Here is a 15,525-nt window from a genome sequence, read left to right as displayed (position 1 = left end):
GCGATGATCCCCTCTCCTCGAGCAACCTGAGGATCGTCAACTTATGGGCTAAAATAGCAGCAGCCTACAAGGCATTTTGCCCAGAGGGGCGGCCATGCAGCGGGGAGGAGTGCCGGAAGGCGTGGGACCGAATCAGGGCTGGGGTCTTCCGATTTTCGGGCTTGTACACCAACGCCCTCCGCATGCAGTCCAGTGGCCAAACTGACGAGGACTGCAGGAGGATGGCGGAGAAAGAGTTCCCCGTGCCCGGGCTTTACAAGGAGTTCACCTACTGGAACTGCTACGAGGTGCTGATGGACTCCGAGAAGTTTCGGGCAGGTGTCAACGCTGGCTGGCCGAAAAAGCAGCGCCTGAACTATACCGGTGATTACAGCGGCGGCAGCAGCGGCGGTTCCCACGACCTCCCCGAGGATGCACAGGAGTTCCCATCCCCTCCCGCGTTTGCTCGCCGCACTCGCCCGATTGGTCAAAGGCGGGCGCAACGGGCTCGCCAGGTCTCCCAGGAGGTCCAGTCGGCATCCCCCCTTGTTGGCCAGTCGACAGCCGACCTCGCCTTCTTCGCGCGTCAACAAACGCGCTCTCAGATGTGGAAGGTCTTAGCTGGATGGAGGGCGGCAATAGACCCCGAGGAGAAGAGTTTTCTCCACGCGATGCTCTTGAGTATGCGGGCCGATTTAACCTCCTCCGCGGCACAGGTGGGGGCCTCAGATGAGGGCTCAGATGCCGCAGATTTGGGGGTCCCGGATAGCGGCGACAACGGCGATGACGACGAGGAGTGAGGCGGAGGCGGGGGGCTCGTGTGTGGAGGAGGATTTTTTTATTTATTTAATTTTTTTTAATTAATGTACTTTTTAAAATTTTAATATTATTATTGAGTATTCATGTATCTGTGTCGAAAATTTAATTCTGTATTTTGTGTGATTGTTAATTATTTGGTTTTATAATTTTGTTTATTGTGGCTAGGCTATGGTTGGACTATTGCTTGTCCAGTTGCTTGTCCTGATGATGTGGCAGGAGGAGTTTTTAGGGCTGCTGATGTGGCAGGAGGAATTTATGGCTAGGCTATGACTGGGCTATTGGTTATCCAAAACCACTATGAATGCTCTTAGTTATGCTTACTAAATTGGACAGCTAACTATATTTATGTATGAATTGGTACTCACTTTAAATTCAAATTATCATGGATTCAGTTTCCAATTTCCAAAATTATGTCATGTGAGAAAATTAGGGCAGGGACGGACATAGCATAGGCCAAGCCGCCGCTCCAGCAGGGGCTTGGCCGGTGCCGCCCTCCGAGATTTGCCTACAGTGTTCTTGAGTTTTTTTTACTGAGACAACGGGAGAGGGCGATGAGGAGAAAAGAGGCACAGAGAAGGAAATGTAATAATGACCTTGGGTTGTGTGATTGGGAGTTGTTGATGGAATATTTCATTTCTTGTTTTGTGTAATCGTATTAGTTTAGGAATCAATTACTACTCCTAGTATTATATATTTTGTACAATAATAAGTAGTACATTGTTTTTATCATTTTATTTATTAATTTCTTTCCGCAATGATTAGTAGGAGTATCATATTTCATTTTTGGTATATCCACCACATATATATTTATCTTTTACTAAGTTTTATAAATAGACCTCACATTTTAATTATATTTTATAATAAAATGACTAATATTTTATTAATTTCTTTTACCAATTTGCTTTGTTTTTTTAATATTCGAAATGAGTCAAAGTAAGACAAGTAATTGTTGATGGATGGAATATCATACTCCCTCTGTCAGCCATTAGGAGTCTCGTTAACTTTTCTGCACTCGTTTTATAAAAATGAAAATAAATACTAGTAAAGTAAGAGATAGAATAACCATTTCCCCACTTTAAGAAACATTATTATCTCTTATTTTACCGTTTCTCCACTTTAAGTATTTATTATTAATTTTACAAAATGAGAGCATAAAAGTCAACGGGACTCGTAATGGCGGACATAATGAGTATTTACATTAAATTAATATTTTAACAGCTCAATTTGTGCAGACTATTAGAATATACTACTCCGTCCCTGGTTAAATTTCAGTACCGGCTCATTTTTATTTCTGGTTCCGTCCCTGAATTAGGGTCCACATAAACTTATAATTTATCTCTTACTATATCATTCCCCAATGCAAAACTTGCGTAATATGGAGTTGGAAGGAAAATAAAAATGAAACAAATTAATACTACAAAATTAAGATTTTTCTTTGCCAGTCTACTAATAGTAACAATATACACATGAATTAAAGGAGTTCATATATGAATCTAAAGCTAATGAAATGAATCTTAATTAGAATCTCACAAATTATTCGATTTGAAAATTTGCTCTAATACTTTGTTCATCGCATTTAAGATTGTCACTTTCATATTTTACCCATCACAAATTATGTACCCCAGTTTGTATAGAGAACCTCGTTATATTGGGTGGATAATTTGTGTGACAACCCAACGTATTTATTGGTAAAGAAAAAAAATTTCCAAGTCAGTTCGAGACCCAGATGAATCATATATTCATATCCATTTAACAAAGAGACCAAGGATAATTAAGAGAGTTTGTCTTAGATAGAGACAATTGAATCCAAAATACAATTAATGATAGACAAAGATATTTATTGGAATCTTATGTGAAGGCTGCATGGTTTTATTTAAGTCTAAATTGGAGAATATATATAGGCAATCACTGGTCTATATAGTTCTTGTATAATACTATTTTTGTATTAATTCTTTTATATACTCAAAACAGTACTAGTATTTTTTTTAGTATTAAAGTGGAAGATTATTAGAGTTCGAGCTATTTACTTGTATATATCATTCATCTAACAAAGAAAATTATGTCATATATACAACATACATGCCCTCCAGGTTAATTTCATTGATTGAACATGGATGTTGGGCGATGGATATAACGCACTTAATAGATGAAATTATGATCAAGCTGATGCTTTAAAGAAGTTGTAGTATTTTTTTCCTTAGCTTTTAGGCAGCTTCATCAAAAAACTTGGAAGTATAAATTGTCTTGCGTAATGAATTTGCTATTTTATAAGATATTCTATGTTTTTCTCGAAATACAGGTTGTGATGTGGGTTTCTCCATTTGCTATTTTATATAGATATTATACTATGTATTTTCTACCAAATGGGTTGTAGCGCAGTTGGAAGCGCGGAGTTGTAGCGATCTTGAGAGCATCATTAACGCTACAGGTCGGGCCGCAAAAAGCGAGTCTCGGCCCGAGCTCAGCTTTGGAGGCGACGAAGTTCCAGCCCAGGCCGGTCTCGGGGCCGCAGTTGGGCCTGGGGACGCTCCCGGGGTCCGGCCTGACTGGCGATGAAGCTTCCGGTTAAAGGGGTTTCGGGCCGCTCATGTGCCCCAAGTTCTGAATTTTTATGCATTTGGAAGAGGAAGAAGAGGGAGGAAGGACAGGAAGAAGATGGAGAGGATAGGGGCGACGTGTTTTTGCAGTTTTTATATTTTTATTTTGCACATTTTTTAATGTTCTAATTTTTTATTTTTAGTTTATAATTTATTATTTTTGTATTAAAAATGAATTTTTCGTGTTATAATTGCTCAACGTTTTCAATTTTTACAAATAATATAGGCTGGAGTTGTGAATAAGGCAATTTAATAGTTGTAGCCCAGGATGGGGCCTGCATCCAGGCCATGGTTAATGATGCTCTGAGGTCACGGGTTCAAACCACACCGGTCAAGTAGGATTAATCCGAATACGGCGGATTCGGAACATCTGTGGTCAAACCGTAAAAAAAACTATGTATTTTCTAAAGTTATACGAATAGCATGAGTAAAATGTAGAATCATAAGAGCATCTGCAGCGATAGAAGGACGACGTCCGTCCGTTCGTGCCAGCGGCGCGGCGGAACGCTGCTCGCCGCTGCGCTCTTGCCGCTGACGCGACGGCTCCTGATTGGCCAACGGCAAATCCGTTGGAATTTAATTTTTTTTTAAATCAGATTTTAATTAAAAAATCCGATTAAAAAAATATTATCCCACTTCTCAAAAAATTATATCTGTTTTCTCCAATTCTTACAATTATAATCTTTCTTTTACTCTTACAACAAAAAAATGTTCGGCTTCGGCGTTCACCCATCCGGCTCCCACGGTTGGAACCACGACTGGTTCGGTTCACAACCATTTCCTAGTCCGGAAACGGAATTTTCGGCCCCTCCTCAAACCCAAAGTTCGCAAGCTCCGGATGGCTACCCCCTTACCCGGTCGACGACCAAGATGCCCCCGATGGGTATTACGGGTGGGCACCCGAACCACCCGTACCTAGAGCGGGAGGGAGCGACGACTCTCAAACTCCTACTCTTCCTACTCGTGGTGTCTGCACCCGTACACTCCGGGGGAGATGGAGCAATTATTCAAAGCGTGTTTGTCTATCTCCGAAGATCCGGAGATTGGCACAGACCAATTCGGGGACAATTTTTGGTGGCGCATCTGTCGCCGGTACAATGAAAACCGGCCGGCTGGAACAATCAAGCGCAACGAGAGTATGGTGCGCAATGCCATATACAGAGCAAACGAAGAAATCCAAAAGTTCCAGAGGTATTACCTCCAGGAAGATCAGTCGACGGGGAGCGGCCGAAGCGAGGTCGACATCATCAGTGCCGCGTTGGCGACCTACCAATCCCAACACTACAAACCATTCAAGTACCTCAATGTTTGGCAGGAGATGCGTGGGCATTCGAAGTATAGGGGAGGCGTAGCATCCTCCTCTAGCTCCTCCGGCAAACGGTCGAGGTCGGTATCCCTATCCGACGTCGGCTCCGATGAAGTGTCCACCCAGTTCGCCGGAGCTAACTTGGGTAGCCCCGACACCGGCCCGAGTAGTTCCCAACGCAGGCCGCAAGGAAGGAAGAAGTCGCCGGCCAACCGCCGTCGCTCCACGACTCCATCCGCCCCTGCTCCCGCTCCCTTTGTGCCACCTCAACCCCCCACCAACTCGTTGTGGGGGGTTTTGACCCAACTCAATATGGCCGATAGGTCAAATATGACCCCCGAGCAACTTCGATCGCATGTGGCAATGATACGGGGTCTCCAAAGAACATTGGGGGTAGAGCCGGATGAATAGTCTTCCACGGGGGTATTTTAGACTTTAATTATGTAATTTTTATTTTTTAGGAGTTTAATTATGTAATTTTTATTTTTTAGATGTTTAATTATGTAATTTTTAATTTTTAGGATTTTAATTATGTAATTTTTTATTTTTAGAATTTTAATTGTGTGTATTTTTAATGCATTTTAATTTTGTGGAAATGTTTTTATTTAAATTAAATAACAGAATGGTGAGACCCTTGAACTTGTTCTTGCAAAAGAGCACGGATGTGGATGTTGTACTCTTGCCTAAGAGCATGGAGTAAAAAAGTAATAAAGTGTGTCCGGGCACACATCCATACTTGTTGACAAGAGCACGGATGGAAATGCTAAATTCTTTTCAAATGTCTTGAGAAAAATTGTAGTGGTAAATTTATGAGCTCTTGGCATATGTCATTTTTCTGTAACTGCAATGCAATCGTACATTGTACTTCGCTCGGAAATGAAATTAACGTGTTTGATTTTTCATACTAGCCCATTTTTTATTCTTTTCCTTTTTCCTTTTTCCTTTCTAGAGTAAGTTATCACGTACACATTTTTACTTGCAAATTTATAATACAAGAATGTGCGTGGTAAGATTTCTTCGTTAAAAGTTCGACATAGACGTGTCACAACTTTGGTAGATAAGTAATTTGTACATTGCATATATTACTACATGAAAAACTTTAGTTCAGGTACATAAAGAGATGTATCTTCTATATATGTAAAATATTTTCTTTAGAATTAATTTTATTGAGACAATAAACAAGATTGTCGCATTAATCGGAGAAATTTTAAAAATAATGAAAAATCAACACCCCTTAACATTGATTAAAAATAAAAAGGTGTAATCATATCAAGAAAAAATGCAATAAACAACTTGTAATCACACTTGGATGTAAATTCCACCATCATGCAAATTAAATGAAGCATCTATGATATGAGATATATGGAGCAAAATATAGATGAAGGACAACCAAGATCTACCATAATAAGCATACACATAGTCTCAAAGGTTAGCAAAAAGTAACAAAGTTAATACCATGTTATAAACTACTAATTCATGTCATTAGATCAAAAGGGGGAGTATGGCCACCTAACCATATCGAGAAAAACATCCCACATACACTTCAGTCAGTCATCATCTTCCTCCTAAACCAAATTAAACATAGTAGATAATCAGTACTGTAAGATTTAACAAAGGAAAGGATTGGTTGGTGAACTGACTGTTCAGTGTATAGACAACAAACCTCAACACTGCCTTCCTCATCTTCATCGTTTACTTCTGACTTTGATTTGTCAGAATCATCATCAGCACCTCCAGCCTATTCAAATGCTCAGAAGATAGTTTAGGCAATGTTTACTTATCATGCGTGAGGGTGATAAAACAGAAGATTAACTAATTTTATCTCCATTCCACCTTTTCAATGGGATAATATCAAGAAAAATTTACTCTAATTCTAGGAGTTATTTTGGGCATTGCCACACTTGGGATAGCCAAAAACTGTAATCCTTCAAAATAAGTAAGGAATTTACCCATGTCATTTTAATCTATCTAGACAAATCATCAAAAGTGAATGTCATGTATTGTAGTCTAGACAATAGAATGGACATAACAAAGCTTACATACAATAAAGCAGTCTAGCAACTAGCATAGCAAATAATAAATAGACTGCATCAGTCATACCAATTTTCTGTTGTATGCTTCCATGTTTCGTTCATATGCTTCTTTGCGCTTCCCTGCTTCTGCTACATATGGAGCCTTTTCCTATATCATATATTTACAGCTTCATGAGAATATCACAAAACCAGAACAAGTAGAAACAGCCATAGGATGGGACAATAGAAAACATTGGCCATTAGACAACAAGAATCTAAAGTATACTTACCTCCTCACTCAATGACTTCCACCTATCACCTATATAACACCGATACGCCACCCTGTTGCCGTATCACGTATCGGATACGTATCCGATACCGATACGCGACGGATACACCGTCGATACGTATCCTGGGCGTATCCGCGAGCTGGGCCGTATTGGGCCGGGAAACCTCAGATTCGATACGTATCCTTCGGCGTATCCGCGAGCTGGGCCGTATTGGGCCTTCATCCTCCTCTATCTGCAAAGATCTGAGGTTCTCCTCTTCGAAATCAACGTCCATCTCTGTCGAAGAACTTCGCAACTTTCAATTTACGAACTTCAATCCGATTTGGGAACAAAATTGACAGTTAATCGGATATGAAGAAGAAGAAGCTATTGCCTCAACTAGGGATTGAAGAAAATTGGAAATGGGAGAATGAATTGGGCAAGAAGTAGTCACGATGGAAAAGGAGTATATTTGGGGCTCATTTTTTGGGCCAATTTATTACTCCATTAACTTTGTCTAATTTTGTAACTATAAATAAATATTTTGATCAATATTATTGGTGATATGGATAAGTATAACCAAAAAATCGATGTGGTGTAATCGACCATAAAAGAAATTGACTTTAGCTTTTAATATTTTGTAATTTTATTATTTTTATTTGTATAATAACATTAGAATATCTATTTTGTAATTTATTATGCACTATTATTATTTATTAAAAAAATAGTTAAAACGTATCCGCGTATCGGGTTGTTTGGGAAAGAGCCGTATCCGCGTATCCGTATCCTTCGGATACTGATACGCGTATCCGTATCCGTGCCGCATAGCCTATCACCACCAGCTTTACCAACCTGAACACATTGCATTAACTGTATTAAGTTTCTACATGATCTAATAATGAACAGAAGCAAAAGAGTAGAAGGCAAAATTACTAACAGCAGCAACTGATTTGTTGCTAGGGTGCTTTTCTTTATATTGCTTCCTAAAATCTTCCCTGTAATCATAATATAGAGAGGATCACATAACATAGCAGTGTCTCTTAATATAAACAAATAAATTTCAAAACCAAGCAATGATAGAAAAATATCAAACACAGTGGATAAGGGTAGGATTTAAATACATGAAAACAAAGAAAGCACTTGGAGGCCTTTTTGGTTTGTTAGGATCCTTAGCAGCTTTCTTGTCCTTCTTTGTCATCTTCACACCAAGCCTAACATCATTACCATAACAATATTACTCCTCTGACAAACAACAACAGCACAGTATACAATACAGGCCAAATTTCCAAAGGTAAAAAATAAAAAGACAAACAATCAGCAGTGTTCCAAGTGAAGAAACTCAGACTAGTCCTCGGAAACACACAATGTGGATAATACACACGCACAAGCACTGATAGCTATCACAACAGCACAGGAAGGTAAACAGAATTGGGTTGTTGTTTTAATGTCTATCACAAAATTACAAGCTACTACATTGTAAAAATGTTACAAATCATCAAAGTACTACCAAACTGAAAGGAAAAAACGAGATCAAGAAACTGACAAATTAAAGGCTAGCTCATTCTCACTGTGCTCGAGAGTATGTAGTCTGAACTCAGAAATATTTTAGCTAGATAATGGCACTATAAACACTGATCTCAGATCTACTAGAGTAAAACCACTTTAGTTTGTTTATGTTTAGAGCACGACAATTCAAGCCGTGAAAATTAAAATCTAAACATAATAGCCAACAAATGCAATGCAACTCTTCGAAATCTAAGTCAAAACAATTTGAGCAATCACAGCCATTATCAATTTCCATTAGTAGATCTCATACTAAATAATTACCAAAAGGAAGACTACAATTACTACGCGCCGGAACAATATCCTAAACTTGCGAGTCTGAACCTACGCTACAACACAAGAGGAAATAGAAACGTAAGAAGATGCTCACTTGCTCTTTGAATCAGCTTTTGTTTTTCCTCCTTTCATGACGATGCACTTCAACCAAATCATAGGCAAAGTTAGAAACAAAAATGCAAAAGATCGAAAAAATGAATAAATAATGGCGACAACGAAATCGCGAAGACCTAAACTGACCTGAGAAAGCAGCGAGCTAGGATTAGGGTTTCGATTTGGTTTTTTCAGGAGAGAACGAGAAAGCGGATGGGAGAGAAATAAGGGTTTGATGAGAAAAGAAGGATTGTCAGTGAAACTATTAAAGGTGGCTAAATTGAGAGATCTACAAGTTCAAATCGCGTTGGCGCAAATAATGGCGGGATCTCAAAATTTTCGCCGCCTCAGCGTCTTGGGCTTTAATTTGGGCTGACCGCTTTGTAATCATTATTAGCATAAGCAATTAATTTGGGCTGACCGCTTTGTAATTTATTTGGGCTATAATGTCCAGACATGTTCGTGTGGATTTGAAAAATCTAATATCGTGGTTCGATTTGCAACATTATATCTATGATTAAATATGTATTATGTTTGGTTCGTTAACTTAATCTCACAACTTAATTGAAAGGGGAGGTTTGGTTTACAAGATTGTATAATTGCATTGTGTTATTGCTTAAGTTCTGTTACACAATATGTACTATTGTTTTTTTGGGTTGTCCATCAAAATTAGTACAATCTATTTATGGTGAGTACTCCCTTCGTCCCATAATAGGAGTTCTATTTGGTTAGCATGGATTTTAAGAAATATAAAGAAAAGTGGTTGAATAAGTTAGTGGAATATGTGTTCCACTTATATAATTAATTTTGTAATAAAATGTGAGTGAGATAAATTGGTGGAATGTGCACCTACTTACCATTTATGGTAAAAAAAATAGAATAGTACTCTTATTGTAGGAGATACGAAAATGTCAAAATAGGACTCTTGTTCTGGGACGAAGGGAGTAATTCTTTATAGTAAAGTGAGTATCATTTTCTATTAACAATACTTCAACCATTTTTAAATTTCTAACTCTCATACTTACTAATAAAGCATTAAAACTTGCGTCATCCACTGCTAAGATTAATTTTTTTTGGAACGGATGAAATATTAAATAAATTGAGATTTCAATGTGATCCATTAAATGAGAAAAATAATTCAATATCCATCTTTTGCATACAAAACCACCATGTGGAATTTCCCTTTTGCATAGTTGTTTTTTATCTTTAGATTTTGATTGTTAAAATGTTTCAACATATCTAATCAATACTCTCTCTGTAACTAAAATACAAACAACATTTGAAACCGCATAAATTTTAATATATAATTGGTAAAATAAGAGAGATATAAAGAAAAAGTGATTGAAGTATTGTTTAAGGTAATGAGACCCACCTCATTAGAGAGATAAAATGTTTTCTTTAATAGAATTGATCTATTTTTAAGGAACATCCCAAAATAGCAAATATGATCTATTTTTAAGAAACATGAAAAGTATATGAGAATATTTCAATAAGATGGAACAATTTGAATTTATCACTTAAGCAACTGCTACACAAAGTTATGCCTAAAGTTATGATTCAAAACCTTCGTGTAAGAACGGAGTACTATGAATGTGTCAGTGAAATATGAACATGCTGAATTTCAAGTTCAAAATTGATTTTAGAGTATAAAATTGTGATGTAATTGGAATACAATGTAATTGAATATAAATAAATTGTATATTATAATTAAATTTTAAATCCTTTTGTTTGGTAAGTTAAGTGATTGATATGAGATTGTATTCTAATCCCAATTTTTTTGTTTGATAATATCAAAAGATTAACCTAAATTTGGAATTGACTTCTAATTTAACTATTTTCTTAATTTCTATATATATATATATATATATATATATATATATATATATATATATATATATATATTGCGTGGATCATATTATTCCTTCCATCACACTATAAGTGAGGCGTATTCCTTTTTGGGTCATCCTATTATAAGTGACATTTTTCCTTTTATGGCAAAAAACACAATCATCTATCTCTCTTACTAAATCATCTCTCCTACTTTACCTCTCTATTTTTCACTCATACTTTATTCTCTCTTCATTTAACTTCTAAACATAATTACCTAAACTCTCGTGCCCAAGACAAATGTGTCACATGTAATGGGATGGAAGGTATATTTCAATATATTTTGAGCTGTTTGTATGGAGTGTGTATGTCCAGTGGTGTGTTATGTACTTGCAGTGGGTGTGTATGAGTGTGTTATGTATTGTGTGTATGTGCAGTGGGTGTGTATGAATGTGTTATGTATTGTGTGTATGTGTTGTATGAGTGGGTGTGTGCGCGCGCGTGTTTGCTTGTGATATTGTGTGTGCACACTGTATGCGTGTAGTGTGTGTGTCCAGTGTGGGCAATGTGTTGTTTACTTGTCGTGTGTAGGGATGTCAATTCACCCAAGACCCAAAGATTGACCTTAACAGTCACAAATGATAGTATTGGGTTGAAATATATAATCCAATTTTTTTTAAAGTTGAATGAGCCTAAACAAATGGCACGCAATCAGATCGACAATGTGTGCGTGCATGCTAGTATGTTGTGTGCGCGCACTGTGTTTATCAAGTGCATGCAAAATGTGTGTGCATTGTGTATGTATGCGGTGTGTTGTTATGTGCGTAGCATATGCGCACAGTATTTGTATGTATTGTGTCATGTTTTTGAAAGGTATTCAGTCTTACAAGTATATGGAATTCCATATCTCTACTCTATCCATAGAGTTCAAACGTAAAATTCACAAGATTTAGAAATGGAATGCAATTCCAAATTCAAGTATTTTTACATTATAATTCAAACTTAGATTTCGAATGGAAAGCTCCAACTCCAAATATACCCTTCACTTCCATGATAACAAGCAGAGTCTTAGAACAGTTTTGTAAATGTCCAGCCAATTTTTAATCTAGATTTCAACTTACGCTACCAAACACCATACTTCGAAATCAAGGTTTTATTTCTTACGTACCAAATACCCTCAACAGATAACAAACATATCTGACTTAAATAGGATTTCACATCTTGTCTTAGGAATACCAATAGATCCACAGCAATTGAAACTTACTGCAACCATAAAAGACATTCACAACAAAAGTTAGGTAGATTACTTCTTACTGGCAAAGACCATCATCACTCCTTTTGTATAAATTTGTGCTTTTACCATACTTTATAGTAATCATCTTGTTCAACAGATATCACTCTGAACAAAAGAGTTTAAAAAATAAAGTTATGTTACCTCACAACATAGTAACTTTTGAACCACCTCGAAGCAAATGAGCATGTTCTTTATATGCTATCCATTATTTGCTGCTCGTTGAAGGGATCTCATTCTTGCTAAATTACAGATCTGAGGTAATGTTGGGTGGAGTGAATGGCGTAAAGTAGGATTGTGTGAATATCTAAATCTCCCTGTATGTATGAATGATCAATAATCTTGGACTATACTAGATGGGGGGATTATAGTAGTAAACAAATACTCCTAGAAGCTAGCCACAACTATTTGGCAGCCTTCACATCTTTCTGCACTTGATTGTGAGCATGCAGCAAAGAAGCTCGTGCATTTGATATCTCCACCAGCATCTCCATAGCTGCCAAAATTATAACAGGTGTCAGAGAATCATAAGTGAAAGTTATTGGGGAATGTTTCCAAAAAGGTTTTTCATTAAGTAGTGGTTGGGGTTTAACGTTACCAGTTCTATGATCAAGTGAGCAGTCAGTGAACATGAGGAATTAGTGTTACCTCTCTCAAATGACGTCTGGGTTGCACGAAGCTTGGGAGAGACCAGCGTCCCAAACATTGAAAGTGATCTAGATCTTGCCTGTTGGACCTGCTAAAACAGTTTTAACATTTAAGCTTCCATTAAAAAATATATACTACTAGTAGATATACAAGTGTTGAAACAAAAAAATGACTGCTTTTGGAACTCGTATATTGTAAAGACTAGTTACATATAGCTTTCTATTTATAGAAGGTAGGACGTAGCCACAAATAGGTTATCAAGGGCAGCTTCGCAGAGAGGTTAAACTGTTCAACTTTATACGGTCCATAACACAATAGAAGTAGTCACAACTTACGTGATCATCAGGAGAAACCGGGGATTCACCACTTTCAGCCCGTCTAGCTTGAGGTACTTCATGAGTCAAAACACCACCATATCAATAGTTTGTTAAACGAAACAACTTGCAGGAATAAAGACGCACCACATCTCTTCGCTTACTTATTAAACCAGATAACACATGGAAACGACAATTAAAGAAGACAACAATTAAAAAATCATAAAACAGCAGCACGAAATATGCAAAAAACTGTTCAACAATCAATTAGAGAACAAAAGAAGAAAAGCAAAGTATAGAGAAGTACCCTCATCCAGAGCTAGTGGGGTTTCAGCCTTGGCCGGTGACAGTTCATCATCCTTACATTTGGCTTCCCCATTATTCATTTCAGAATCATCCAAGGCCACCCATTTGCACAATTTGAAGTGCGGTGGCTCTACATTGGAGTCAACTGGAAAGACAAACATAAAATCGTTTACTCACTAAATGAAATGTAGTACTACGTATATAGCAGAGCATGCCTCATGTTAAGCACACAAGTTTTAGGTTAATTTGCAAAAATTGCATCATCAGAAAGTTAGTAATGACATTAAACTACCATTGTCTACTTCTAGTGTAGTTGAAGCACGATGAGATTTGAGGTCAAACAAGGTGCAGCTAACACGAGCAGCACCCATTGAATGTCGAGCACTGGCTAGCTCCAGCCATCCCTGCAAAACAGTAGATACATAAATCACAAATTGCCCCTGTTTTCAAAAGCAAACGACGTTCTGATTCACCATGTATCAAACAGAAGAGGCAAATCCAGAAAACAACAGTTGATTTAGGTTACCAAAAGGTTATAGTATGCTTTACAGAGAAATTTTTTCAAAGTAAACAGAGACATCAGATAGAGTGTTCAGATCCAGGAAACAAGAGAGTAACCCTAGTAACCGCGGAAGCAATTTTGTTTTGCAATAAAAGAAAATGAATTGCTGATTGCTTGAATGTATACAAAGGGGATCAATAAAATGCGAATGAATTATACCTGACGAAGAGTTGATGATAAGGAATCCATAAGATTTAGATAAGTATCCATGGAATCTAAGAAATTCAATACGTGCTGATCAGCTTCCCTGAGCTTATCAGTCGATTCATTCCTGTTTTCGGAAATCTGCATTTTTTGAGGAATCAAAAGTTTATTGAATCTCTGAAAACCTATAGCAGGGATTTGAACTGGTAGCGCACGAGTTGAATAAATAAGAGTGAATAATAGTAAAAAAATTATGTACTCCGAGTTTGCATATTTAGTTAAACATTAATTAGAGTATTATTATTAGTAATATTTTTATTCTCACAGAAAGTTTAAGTATAAAATAGTGAGATAAAAAATGGACTATAGTGGTACAAAAATCTATGTAATAGAATAGGGAAAATCAGAAATATAAATAAAAATAATTTATACTCCACTATACTAGCTATATACATACAGAGAACACTTTGAAAAATACAATAGTATTTTATTTTCTTTTTTGTTTTGAGTCTTCCAAAAATTAAATCTTGAAAGTTAAAAGAAAATTGAATCAAACCAAATGTTGAACTGCCGGTTGTTGTGTTGAAGGAGGTGGTCGGCGACGTGCCGGTGGCGAACCCATCGAGACAGGCGGGATGGACAGGCGGCAGGAGTACCGGCGAGGTAGGGCGGTAGAGGAGGAAGGCTGAAGTGGCGGAGGTTATGCAGGCGGAAGGCGAACTGGCGAGGCAGGCGGCGACGCAAGAAGGAGCGGAGTGTCGGCGAGTCGAGACGGAAGGAGCGCCGGCGAGTCAGGACCGAAGGAGCGAGGAAGGAGGCCGAACGGGCGGTGGTCGTGGCGGTGAGGTGGGTGCTGCCGATTTGAGAGTGAGAGAGAGAGAGAGAGAGAGAGATTTGAAGGCGTCATTCTAACTAGAGTTTGATGAAATGTATTTTTAGTAGTAGTACTCCCTCCATCCCGCACTACTTGCACTTATTTCCTTTCTGGGCGTCCCAAGTTATTTGCACTCTTTCCATTTTTAGTAACAATTTATACCTACAGCCGTAATTGTTGACTTTGTCTATCACTAATTCCTTAATCTCCGTGCCCAAAAGGAAAGGTGCGAGTAGTGCGGGACGGAGGGAGTATATTATTTGGGTTATTATTCTATGCCCGTTGTAATTACTTTAGCTATTCAATATTTTAGTGTATTCAAATTTGATTTTATGTCCAGAATATTTAATAATTAGGCACTATGGAATATTACGTAGTAGCAATACATATTTATTTGTTTTGTATATAAGTGTAAGTTTACTTCCATGTCTACACTTCATTAACTAATTAATTAATTAATTTTGGGTTCTCCTTTTTTCTTTATTTTGTTGTTATTTAAATTTTTTTATTATTGTATTTTTTTAGACATGATTGATTCTATTATTATGTTTAGAAGTTGATCTTAGTTGGGACTTCTAATTTATTGGATTATTTGTATATTTGAAACTTAATTATTTAAAATTAAGTAATTAAATGTTGTATATC

The 15,525-nt window shown here is 37.3% G+C and overlaps 2 protein-coding genes across 5 annotated transcripts; both read right to left on the bottom strand.

Annotated features, from left to right (window-relative positions):
- Positions 1-6,080: 6,080 nt before the first annotated feature.
- On the bottom strand, positions 6,081-9,193 carry LOC121756181 (HMG1/2-like protein). The gene is made up of 9 exons (XM_042151656.1): positions 9,062-9,193; positions 8,916-8,962; positions 8,104-8,193; positions 7,920-7,977; positions 7,819-7,834; positions 7,004-7,032; positions 6,802-6,882; positions 6,365-6,439; positions 6,081-6,266 (listed from the first exon to the last, which is right to left on the bottom strand). Exons 2-9 carry the CDS (start codon positions 8,951-8,953, stop codon positions 6,249-6,251), a joined length of 405 nt encoding a protein of 134 aa, XP_042007590.1. The 5' UTR covers positions 8,954-8,962; positions 9,062-9,193; the 3' UTR covers positions 6,081-6,248.
- A 2,884-nt stretch (positions 9,194-12,077) lies between these two features.
- LOC121756180 (coiled-coil domain-containing protein 115-like) lies at positions 12,078-14,903 on the bottom strand. Of its 4 annotated transcripts, none has more exons than XM_042151652.1 (7): positions 14,563-14,903; positions 14,022-14,147; positions 13,593-13,704; positions 13,302-13,445; positions 13,016-13,071; positions 12,681-12,771; positions 12,078-12,528 (listed from the first exon to the last, which is right to left on the bottom strand). In XM_042151652.1, the coding sequence occupies exons 1-7, from the start codon at positions 14,626-14,628 to the stop codon at positions 12,437-12,439; spliced, it is 687 nt and encodes a 228-aa protein (XP_042007586.1). In that variant the 5' UTR covers positions 14,629-14,903; the 3' UTR covers positions 12,078-12,436. The 4 variants fall into 4 exon arrangements, with proteins under 4 accessions (XP_042007586.1, XP_042007587.1, XP_042007588.1 ...); XM_042151653.1 differs by having other exon boundaries at positions 12,681-12,768; XM_042151654.1 differs by lacking the exon at positions 14,563-14,903 and having other exon boundaries at positions 14,022-14,545.
- Positions 14,904-15,525: the final 622 nt, after the last annotated feature.

This window comes from Salvia splendens, chromosome 11 (assembly GCF_004379255.2).
Source record: "Salvia splendens isolate huo1 chromosome 11, SspV2, whole genome shotgun sequence".
Taxonomy (NCBI): domain Eukaryota; kingdom Viridiplantae; phylum Streptophyta; class Magnoliopsida; order Lamiales; family Lamiaceae; genus Salvia; species Salvia splendens.
The sequence above is the reverse complement of the archived record's forward strand: the minus strand, read 5'-3'. Positions and strand labels throughout refer to the sequence as shown.

Bases quoted from the DNA above. Each gene is read 5' to 3' on its own strand.
- LOC121756181 (XM_042151656.1), bottom strand. From the start codon at position 8,953: ATGAAAGGAGGAAAAACAAAAGCTGATTCAAAGAGCAA. The intron at 8,194-8,915 runs GTGAGCATCTTC...TAATGATGTTAG, and splicing joins AAAGCTGATTCAAAGAGCAA to GCTTGGTGTGAAGATGACAA. The intron at 6,440-6,801 runs GTATGACTGATG...GCATTTGAATAG, and splicing joins AAGCATACAACAGAAAATTG to GCTGGAGGTGCTGATGATGA.
- LOC121756180 (XM_042151652.1), bottom strand. From the start codon at position 14,628: ATGGGTTCGCCACCGGCACGTCGCCGACCACCTCCTTCAACACAACAA. The intron at 13,705-14,021 runs GTATAATTCATT...ACTGTTTTGCAG, and splicing joins TATCATCAACTCTTCGTCAG to GGATGGCTGGAGCTAGCCAG. The intron at 12,529-12,680 runs GTAACACTAATT...TAATTTTGGCAG, and splicing joins CCAGACGTCATTTGAGAGAG to CTATGGAGATGCTGGTGGAG.